Below are 11,770 nucleotides of genomic sequence, written 5' to 3'. Positions count from 1 at the left end.
CTGAAACATCCTAAAATTAAATCATGTAACTCCTATAACTCAGGATATTAACAACTTAATTTCAGACATCTAATTAGAAAAATCTTTCACATTTTCATTTGTTCTTTTAGAGAAAATTTATGTTGAAGATGAATTACCACAATCACACGGACGTGTCGAAGACATGTATCACCACGAGACGGCGACGACGGCGCGCGAGATTTCCCTTGTTCTCTATTGCAAGCCTTAAATACTCATTCTCGATAGTGTTTCCAACTCTATGCGGGATTGAACATTACCAACATGATGTACAAGTTGTAAGAAACAAAGTTAAATATGAAGTATAATTGTTTTGTTTTTTTATCTCACATCTTTTAGTTTATTGTCCTTGTTTTAAAATTATAACATTGAAGATATTTTATTAATTTACATTCATCTTTAATTACATTTCATTGTTTCCCTTCGCAGGGGCTTATACCATGCTTGTCTTTTCAAAAAAATTTATATGTTGCCCCACTAATCATCACCATTGTTTGCCTGTTAATTTTATTGATACTAATTAATTACAGCCCCTCGTCAGGAGCTTGATCTACATTTCAGATTTCTGATGATCAGCTTTAGCCGCAGCGTGACAATTGTTCCTAATAACAGTGAGGTCGAATGGCACAGTATCGAGCGCCAACCATTGCTCCACCGTGAACAGCTGCTGTGTACAAGGGGTATGGATGCCGGTCATGGTGACTTCCACGTAGTTACAATACCATCCATGGAACGGACCTGAACCGTCCGATGTTAGGTTCATTGCACATACAGGAGCAGTCAAGCACCGTCCCCTACCCGAGAAAATATCCAAGTTTCCGCGTTCGAAATAGTTGTACCCTTCCCCCGTTAACCCTCCCCATGCTTATAGGTTACTAATATTGACGATTTGGCCGGCGGCGTCATAGAATGTTAGGCTGATGACGGAGTCTGTTCCGCCTTTGATGATGGTTCCGGTTCTTATTTAGATTGAGTAAACACAATCTTCATCGTCCTGCATGCACTAAAAAAAAAAAGACACGTTAGACATGGAGTTGCAACAGAGATAATGCGGCAGGTTTGCTTACGGAGCGAGCAATGGAGGAGGAGTGGAAGAGGAGGAATAAAGGCAATATAAACTGCTTTGTGGTCGCCATTGGATTGAAACTTTAAACTCTTGGAAGCTCTTATTTTGTATATTAATATGCAATTTACTATATTGTTATAATTTAAGAACAGTGGAAGTGATCCTAATAATCAGGACATGAAATTTCAATTTGTTAAATGTTATTTTTCTTACACTCGATTATAGAAATTAATTAAATTGAATATAAATTTATATGTATATTTATTTTTTTGTTCCGGTTTTATACGAGGAGAGGAAATTTCAAGTTGAAAATGACAAGGCATTATATTTTATGAGGACTTTTGGAAAGGAGCATTTAGGAATTTTTTTGTCGTTGACGAGCTACTGCAGTTCAGGTATCGACAACTTATCGATTTCTGGAGTTTTGAAGAGGAATTTGAAAGAAGAAAATATTTTTTTAATGGAAGATGGAAATATAATTTTTTTTAAAAATATATATTTATATTAGGTGATCGAGTCAGGCCTAGCCCAAGAAGGGTCTGCGCTTTAACCTACGGACGGACCCAACTTATGTCACCCAAATCTTTTATTTATTTATTTATTTGTGGGTATATTCCATTTTATATCTTCTGATTTATAAGTTTTCAATTTAGTCCTTTTTGCATGAATGACTATTATTTTTTCCTTTTAATTTTCAGTTTATTTTAGTTCAAACCTCGGCATGACATTTTATTTGTTTATTTAATTCTTATGCATTTGTAACAATTTTAAAGAATGTTGTTTTATTATGATAATTTTTGGAGTTGTCTCCGGACTTAATAGAGTGTTATCTTTTTAATTATTTGTAAAAAAAAATATTATTTTATTCATTTTTGAAAAATTAAGATAATATTGTTGTGTTACGATAATTGAGGTAGTCTATTAATTTATTAAAATGTTATCTTATTAATTATTTGTGATAAGATAATATCCTTTACAAAATTAAGTGGATATTTAAAAAAAATGAAAGTATTAGCTTTTAAAATGGTTCACCTTATTAATTCAACTTACATCCTATTCATTCAATAGATCATAAATTGATTTTAAACTTATAATTATATTTTCTTAAAAATTGAGATAACATAAAAAACATCAATTTTGAGCATAATGACTTGTGAGAGTGCTTTAATCTTCTCCACTCGTGATAGAATCTAATTTTACTTCGATTTTAAACTCAAACCTCTTAAATTATATTTTCAAAAAGAATTCTATAAATAATTTTATGAATATTTAATCGTACATGATTTAAAATGATTGATGAAGATTTAATTTTAAAAAAACACACACAATTTTTGAGAGAAAAAATTTCAAACCTAAAAGTACTTCAAAAAATCCTACTTATGGAATATTTTTCCACCGCCGATTAATGAAATACTTTTCTCAATTTAAATCATGAAATTATATATTTTAATACTTTTATGAAGTAGTTATTCTTAAAAAAAATGTACAAACCTTTCTAGAAAACATACAATTTTTTTAAAAAAAGGTAGTTATATAAAAATAAAATATTGTATAAGATAAAAACGAGAAGTTTCAAGAATAAAAATGCAATGTGTATCCAAAAATAGAAGCATGTTCTTCGAACCGAATGAAAACTAATTTAAAAGAGAAAAAGCTGAAAAAAGAAAAAGAGAGAGAAGGAAATGCGTTGTTTATACCTAACAGAAACATTCAATCTCAACGCAAAACCAACCACACAACCTCAAAGAAACAACCTCATCCCATGCAAGCCCTAAATTACTCCTCCCCCTTCTCCTTTGTCACCTCAACCATTTCTTTCGCACCCCATCTCTCCCATGGAGGATGAGCGGGTCGTCGCGTCTTCCGCCGGTAACCGGTTGCTGTCGCCGACATCCCACGCCGCCGCCCCAACCAACATGAATTTACCTCCCCCTCCGGGCCACCCCTTAGCCACCTACGTCGTCCAAGTCCCTAAAGACCAAATCTACCGCGTCCCACCGCCCGAGAATGATGGCATCGTTAACCGCTACCGCGAGGAGGCCAAGGCCAAAGGCAAGAAAGGAAAAGGGAATTTTTGCAATTTCTTTTTATGGTTCGTCATTGTTTTGCTCCTCCTCGGCGTTATAATATGCGGAACCCTAACGTCGATTTACTTCATCTTCAGCCCTAAACCCCCCAGTTTCGCCGTCACAAAGCTCCACGTAAAGCAACAGAAACAGGGCAGTTCTCCCACGTATGATGTGACTCTGAAAGCCAAGAATCCGAATGAAAAGATGGGGGTCCAATGCAAATCAGATAAAGACGGCGCCATCCTCGATTTCTGGATTAAAAACCTCGGATTCGGAGACTTTCCGGGCCTCAAACAAGAGGCCGGCGTTTCAAGCAACGTCAATATTAAAATCCATGGCTTGAAATCGAAAACGGTGCCGCTTAATGTTCAGAAGAGCATCAGCGACAAAAAGACGAAACGTCAAATCTCTTTGAAACTGAAACTGGAATGTCCATTGGTGTTCAACGTTTGGATCTTAAAGCTTTGGAAGAGAGACTTGGATGTCAACTGTGATTTTAGGGTTAGCACCTTGGCACAAGGAACCAAAATTCTGTACCAAAAGTGTACGACCAAAATGTCTTAAAGATTCATGCCCAAGGTATTGCATTGAGATTTGAGAATCGTATTATATTATAAATTGTAATTTAAATTCATACTTTTAATTTCATAATAAATATGTAAAACTCTTCTTCTTCTTCTGACTTTGGTAAAATTTTGCATTTAGGTACGGCCAACGACCTCTTGAGATTGCTCCCTGCAAAATTTGAACTTTTTTCTTATAGACATATATAGTTTCATGTGATTAAAGGATTTGTAATCCGAGGTGTTTATTCGGACAAAACGATGTGACAACAAATCCGGCTAGGCTATGCTTTATTATACTAATGGTTTTTGTTTATATAGATTTGTATTTTCGCATTCGAAACCAGTTGAATGCTACTTCTCATGGATGCTTATATGATCCAACTCAAATTAATATCTCCCTAATGTTTGTTGAGTCTTCTACTTCTACTTTTTTCTTATTAAAAGCTTTGAATAATTTAGGTTTTTTTTCCTTGTAATTAGTAACGTTGGTATTGATCAAACATGGGATTGAGATGTTCCATGAACCTAGTTTTGGCATTTTTGAAATTGTTTATGTTTATCATACCACGTATAAGGATCAAACATATATCACATATAATTTCAACCGAATTTATGGGAAATTATTGTTGAATATTTGGCATACACCGAAAGTAGAATGCAAATGTTGAAAGAAAAAACTAATTAATCCACCGAATACAATTGTCAAAAAGGTAATACACAATTGTTGAATTTGGACAATGGTTAAATTTCAATTTTAGTCATTGTAATTTAGGGTATTTACAAATTAGTCCTTAAGCTTCAACTATAAATACCCTAGCTCATTTAGCTTCAAACCCATCCCCAATCATTCTAGCTTTCTCCCAATATTAGAGAATTTAGAGAGTTTCTTGAGAGTTGTTTTCTCCTTTTTATCAAGAGATAATTATCATTGTTTTCTCCTTGGTAGATCGAGAGAAGTTGTAATTCCTATTTTCTCATAGTGAAATTCTTCTATCGTTGCCCGTGGTTTTTATCCTATATTATTTCAGGGTTTTCACGTAAATTTTGTGTCTTTTTTATCTTCATTTTTATTTTCTCAATTTATCAGTTGCGATTTTGCTATATCCGATAGCCGTCTTCCGCAACAATTGGTATCCGAACCAGATTTGAGTGTATAATATCTACTTATTGTCTTTGTGGTTGCCACCAAAAGCTGGATCCTCCAACATAAGAAAGTAAGAAGGTATTACACATTCTTTGAAGGTTCCAGAGAACTATTCACGATAGTGAAATAGTGGGAGCTATCTGTAATAGAAGCTATGGCAACGAAATTTGATATTGAAAAATTCAATGGGAAAATTTCTCATTGTGGAAATTGAAGATGAAGGCCATCATGAGGAAAGACGGTTGTCTAGCAACTATCAGTGAAAGGCCAGTAGATTTCACATATGAGAACAAATGGATCGAGATGGACGGGAATGCTATAGAAAACTTTCATCTAGAATTAGAAGATGAAGTATTGTCAAGCATCGAGGAGAAAAAGATAGCTAAGGAGTTATGGGATCATCTCACCAAATTGTACGAGGCCACATCGTTGCACAATAAAATTTTCCTTAAGAATAAATTGTACACTCTCCATATGTCAGAATCTACTTTAGTGACGGAGCACTTAAACACACTGAACACTTTATTTTCTCAGCTTACATCCTTAAGATGTACAATAGGAGAACAAGAACGAGCTGAACTTCTACTTCAAAGTCTACCTAATTCATATGATCAACTCATCATCAACTTGACAAACAGTAATGTCACCAGTCTAGTATTTGATGATGTTGCAGCTGTTGTTTTACAAGAAGAAAATCGGCGCAAGAACAAGGAAGACATACAAGTAAATCTGCAACAAGAAGAAGCGTTGACAATGATGAGAGGGAGATCAACAGAACGTGGCCAAAGTAGCAGTCACAAACAAAGTAGATCGAAGTCGAGAAGCAAAAAGAATTTAAAGTGCTACAATTGTGGAAAGAATGGTCACTTGAAGAATGATTGTTGGAGTCTAACTAAAAACTCCAATCCACAAGGCAATACCGCAAACACTTCAGATGATGTAGATGTTCTATGTTGTGAAGCGTCAACCACCGTGGAAGGTAGAAAAAGATTTGCAGAAATATGACTCATTGATTCGGGAGCAACATATCACATGACCTCAAGAAGAGAATGGTTCCATCATTATGAACCTGACTTAGGAGGATCTGTGTATAGTTGCAATGATCATGCCTTAGAGATCGTTGGCGTGGGGACCATCAAATTGAAGATGTACGATGGAACAATTAAAGTTGTTCGAGATGTGTGGCACGTGAAAGGCCTAAAGAAAAATTTATTATCATACAGATTATTGGATAATAATGCAAGCAAGATTGAAACACATAAATGAATCATGAAGGTGTTCTGTGGAGCACTTGTAGTGCTGAAAGGCGAAAAGATAGCTGCAAACTTGTACATGTTGAAGGGAGAGACTTTGCTAGAAGCAGAAGCCTCTGTTGCCTCAACAAAACGGAGTGGCAAAGCGAATGAACAGAACCTTGTTAGAAAGAACAAGAGCAATCTTGAGGGATGTATGCCTAGAAAAATCATTCTGGGCAGAAGCAGTCAATACCGCCTGTTATTTGGTGAATCGAGCTCCATCAACTACAGTAGAGCTGAAGATACCAATGGAGATGTGGACTGGTAAACCAGCTGATTAATCAAGACTAGTAAACCAGCTGATTATTCAAACCTTCATGTATTTGGAAGTATTGTGTACGTGATGTACAACTCCCAAGAAATTTCAAAATTGGATCCAAAATCCAGGAAATGCAAATTCTTGGGGTATGCTGATGGAGTAAAAGGGTATCGCTTGTGGGATCCCACTGCCCGCAAAGTGATCATCAACATGGATGTTATCTTTGTAGAAGATAAGCTATAAAGAAAAGAAGATGATGATAGCGCTGAAAAGTCAGAGACTACACAAATACATGTGGAAAAAGAGGTTGGACAAGGAGATTCTTCTGAAGTAGAACCAACACATTGATGAACAAGAACCAGAGAGTTCTGAAGCTCCAAAAACTCGTCAATCAGATCATGTGAGAAGACGTCCCAATTGGCACTCAGATTACGTTATTGAATGAAATATTGCATAATGTCTTTTAACAGAGGACGGTGAGTCATCAACATACCAGGAGGCAATAAACAGCTCAGATGCTTCACTGTGCATGATGACGATGCAAGAAGAAATTAAACCCTTCATAAAAATAATACATGGGACCTTGTGCCACTACCACAAGGAAGGAAGCCAAATGGTAACAAATGGGTCTTCAAAATCAAGCGAAATGGTAACAATCAAGTGGAGAGGTATCGTGCAAGACTGGTGGTTAAAGGATATGCTCAAAAAGAAGGTATTGATTTTAATGAAATCTTTTCTCTTGTGGTTTGACTGACAACAGTTCGAGTAGTCTTGGAAATGTGTGCTACATTGAACTTACATCTAGAGCATCTAGATGTTAAAACAGCTTTTCTTCATGAAAATCTTGATGAAGAGATTTATATGCTCCAGCCTGAAGGTTTTGAAGAAAAAGAAAAGAAGAACTTGGTTTGCAGGTTAAAAAAATCTTTGTACAGTCTAAAGCAGGCGCCAAAATATTGGTATAAGAGATTTGATTCCTTCATTATGTGCCTTGGATACAACAGACATAATGTAGACCCTTGTGCTTATTTCAAAAGGTCTGGTGATAATAATTTTTTTTATATTGTTGTTGTATGTGGATGACATGTTGGTTGCAGGACTCAAAAAAGATCATATTGAAGAATTAAAGGCACAACTGGCTAGGGAATTTGAAATGAAGGACTTGGGATCATCAAACAAGATTCTAGGGATGCAAATTCACCGAGATAAAAGTAATAGGAAGATTTGGCTTTCACAAAAGAATTACTTAAAGAAGATCTTGTCACGATTCAGCATGCAAGATTATAAGCCAATTTCTATCCCTCTTCCTATTAACTTCACATTATCCTCCAGTATGAGTCCTAGCAGTGAAGAAGAGAGGATGGAGATGTCTCGAGTACCGTATGTATCGGCAATGGGAAGTTTAATGTTCCCTATGATATGCACAAGACCATAAATTGCACAAGCAGTGAAAGTGGTTAGTCAGTACGTGGCGAATCCAGGCAAAGAGCATTGGAATACAGTAAAGAGGATCCTGAGATACATCAAAGGGACCTCAAATGTTGCATTATGTTACGGAGGATCAAATTTACTTATCAATGGGTATGTCGATTCTGACTATGCAAGAGATATGGATAAAAGCAAATCTACTACAGGATATGTGTTCAAAGTTGCTGGTGAAGCTGTAAGCTGGGTTTCAAAATTGCAGTCAGTTGTGGCTACATCCACAACAGAGGTAGAATATGTAGCAGCTACACAAGCCAGTAAAGAAACAATTTGGTTGAAGATGTTATTGGAGGAGCTTGGGCACAATCAAGAGTATGTCTCTCTATTTTGTGACAGTTAAAGCGCCTTACATCTAGCAAGGAATCCATCATTTCATTCAAGGGCAAAAGACATACGAGTTCAATACCATTTTATTCGTGAAAAGGTAGAAGAAAGGGTGGTAGATATGCAGAAGATCCATACCAAAGACAACATAGCATATTTCATGACGAAGGCGATCAATGTTGATAAATTTACTTGGTGTTGATCTTCTTGTGGTCTATTAGAGACGTAAGCAACATGATGGTACAAGGTAGAAAGAATGGTGTGAAGATATGATTGTTCCAATCAAATCTTCAAGTGGGAGATTGTTGAATATTTGGCATGCACCGAAAATAGCATGCAAATGTTGAAAGAAAAAATTAATTAATCCATCGAATACAATTGTCAAAAAGGCAGTACACAATTGTTGAATTTGGACAATGGTTAAATATCAATTTTAGTCATTCTAATTTAAGGTATTTACAAATTAGTCTTTAAGCTTCAACTATAAATACCCTAGCTCATTTAGCTTCAAAACCATACCAAATCATTTTCACCCAATACTAGAGAATTTAGAGAGTTTCTTGAAAGTTGTTTTCTCCTTTTTATCAAGAGAGAATTATCATTGTTTTCTCCTTGGTAGATCGAGAGAAGTTGTCATTTTTATTTTCTCATAGTGAAATTATTCTACCGTTGCCCGTGGTTTTTACCCTATATTATTTAGGGGTTTTCCACGTAAATTTTGTCTCTTTTATCTTCATTTTTATTTTCTCAAATTATCAGTTGCGATTTTGCTATATCCGATAGCCGTCTTCCGCAAAAATTGGTATCCGAGCCAGATTTGAGTGTGTAATATCTACTTATTGTCTTTATGGTTGCCACCAAAAGCTGGATCCTTCAACATAAGAAAGTAAGAAGGTATTACCCATTCTTTGAAGGTTCCAGAGAACTATTCACGATAGTGAAATAGTGGGAGCTATCCGTAATAGAAGCTATGGCAACAAAATTTGATATTGAAAAATTCAATGGGAAAAATTTCTCATTGTGGAAATTGAAGATGAAGGCCATCATGAGGAAAGACGGTTGTCTAGCAACTATCAGTGAAAGGCCAGTAGATTTCACAGATGACAACAAATGGATCGAGATGGACGGGAATGCTATGGAAAACTTTCATCTAGAATTAGAAGATGAAGTATTGTCAAGTATCGAGGAGAAAAAGATAGCTAAGGAGTTATGAGATCACCTCACCAAATTGTACGAGGTCAGATCGTTGCACAATAAAATTTTCCTTAAGAATAAATTGTACACTCTCCGTATGTCAGAATCTACTTTAGTGATGAAGCACTTAAACACACTGAACACTTTATTTTCTCAGCTTACATCCTTAAGATGTACAATAGGAGAACAAGAACGAGCTGAACTTCTACTTCAAAGTCTACCTAATTCATATGATCAACTCATCATCAACTTGACAAACAGTAATGTCACCAGTCTAGTATTTGATGATGTTGCAGCTGTTGTTTTACAAGAAGAAAATCGGTGCAAGAACAAGGAAGACATACAAGTAAATCTGCAACAAGAAGAAGCGTTGACAACGATGAGAGGGAGATCAACAAAACGTGGCCAAAGTAGCAGTCACAAACAAAGTAGATCGAAGTCGAGAAGCAAAAAGAATTTAAAGTGCTATAACTGTGGAAAGAAGGGTCGCTTGAAGAAGGATTGTTGGAGTCTAAATAAAAACTCCAATCCACAAGGTAATACCGCAAACATTTCAGATGATGGAGATGCTCTATGTTGTGAAGCGTCAACCACCGTGGAAGGTGGAAAAAGATTTACAGATATATGGCTCATTGATTCGGGAGCAACATATCACATGACCTCAAGAAGAGAATGGTTACATCATTATGAATTTGTCTCAGGAGGGTCTGTGTATAGTTGTAATGATCATGCCTTAGAGATCGTTGGCATGGGGACTATCAAATTGAAGATGTACGATGGAACAATTAAAGTTGTTCGAGATGTGCGGCACGTGAAAGGCCTAAAGAAAAATTTATTATCCTACGGATTATTGTATAATAATACAAACAAGATTGGAACACGGAAATGAATCATGAAGGTGTTCCGTGGAGCGCTTGTGTTGCTGAAAGACGAAAAGATAGCTGCAAACTTGTACATGCTGAAGGGAGAGACTTTGCTAGAAGTAGAAGCCTCTGTTGCCTCATGTAGTTCAGATTCTGCAATGTTATGGCATCAGAAACTTGGACACATGATAGAACAAGGAATGAAAATCCTTGTGGAGAAAAAGCTACTTCCAGGCTTAACGAAGATATCACTTACTTTGTGTGAGCATTGCATAACAAGTAAGCAGCACCGGTTAAAATTCAACACATCAAATTCTAGAGGCAAAAATGTTCTAGAATTGGTTCACTCTGACGTATGGCAAGAACCAGTTACATCCCTAGGCGAAGCAAAATATTTTGTCTCATTTATTGATGACTACTCCAGGAGATGTTGGGTGTACTCTATTAAGAAGAAGTCAGACGTGTTTTCAACTTTCAAAAACTTCAAAGCGCAGGTGGAACTTGATTCTGGAAATAAGATCAAGTGTTTTAGAACAGATAATGGAGGAGAATACATAAGTAAAGAATTTGATAATTTTTGCATGAAAGAAGGCATCAAAAGACAATTCACAGTGGCGAACACTCCTCAACAAAACGGAGTGGCAGAGCGGATGAACAGAACCTTGTTAGAAAGAACAAGAGCAATATTGAGGGATGCATGCCTAGAAAAATCATTCTAGACAGAAGCAGTCAATATCGCCTGTTATTTGGTGAATCGAACTCCATCAACTACAGTAGAGCTGAAGACACCAATGGAGATGTGGACTGGTAAACTAGATGATTATTCAAACCTCCATGTATTTGGAAGTATTGTGTACGTGATGTACAACTCCCAAGAAATTTCAAAGTTGGATCCAAAATCCAGGAAATGCAAATTCTTAGGGTATTGCTAATGGAGTAAAGGGGTATCGCTTGTGGGATCCCACTGCTCGCAAAGTGATCATCAGTAGGGATGTTATCTTTGTAGAAGATAAGATACAAAGAAAAGAAGACGATGATAGCACTGAAAAGTCAGAGACTACACAGATACATGTGGAAAATGAGGTTGGACAAGGAGATTCTTCTGAAGAAGAACTAACACATTGATGAACAAGAACCAGAGAGTTCTGAAGCTCCAAAAACTCATCAATCAGATTGTGTGAGAAGGCGTCCCAATTGGCACTCAGATTACGTTATTGAAGGAAATATTGCATATTGTCTTTTAACAGAGGACGGTGAGTCATCAACATACCAGGAGGCATTAAACAACTTAGATGCTTCACTGTGGATGATGGCAATGCAAGAAGAAATTGAACCCTTCATAAAAATAATACATGGGACCTTGTACCACTACCACAAAGAATGAAGCCAATTGGTAACAAATGGGTCTTCAAAATCAAGCAAAATGGTGACGATCAAGTGGAGAGGTATCGTGCAAGACTGGTGGTTAAAGGATATTCTCAAAAAGA

The 11,770-nt window shown here is 36.3% G+C and overlaps 1 protein-coding gene and 1 pseudogene across 1 annotated transcript; one reads left to right on the top strand and one right to left on the bottom strand.

The window, feature by feature from the left end:
* Positions 1 to 568: 568 nt before the first annotated feature.
* Positions 569 to 1,154, bottom strand: LOC120141862 (annotated as a pseudogene).
* A 1,602-nt stretch (positions 1,155 to 2,756) lies between these two features.
* On the top strand, positions 2,757 to 3,937 carry LOC120141847 (NDR1/HIN1-like protein 13). Its single transcript, XM_039156622.1, has 2 exons — positions 2,757 to 3,732; positions 3,859 to 3,937. Exon 1 carries the CDS (start codon positions 2,920 to 2,922, stop codon positions 3,715 to 3,717), a length of 798 nt encoding a protein of 265 aa, XP_039012553.1. The 5' UTR covers positions 2,757 to 2,919; the 3' UTR covers positions 3,718 to 3,732; positions 3,859 to 3,937.
* Positions 3,938 to 11,770: the final 7,833 nt, after the last annotated feature.

Source organism: Hibiscus syriacus, unplaced genomic scaffold, assembly GCF_006381635.1.
Source record: "Hibiscus syriacus cultivar Baekdansim isolate YM2019G1 unplaced genomic scaffold, ASM638163v2 tig00110814_pilon, whole genome shotgun sequence".
Lineage (NCBI taxonomy): Eukaryota > Viridiplantae > Streptophyta > Magnoliopsida > Malvales > Malvaceae > Hibiscus > Hibiscus syriacus.
This window is presented reverse-complemented; position numbering and strand designations above follow the sequence as displayed.

What these genes read in the sequence shown, in the direction of transcription:
- LOC120141847 (XM_039156622.1), top strand. Translation starts at nt 2,920, where the DNA reads ATGGAGGATGAGCGGGTCGTCGCGTCTTCCGCCGGTAACCGGTTGCTG.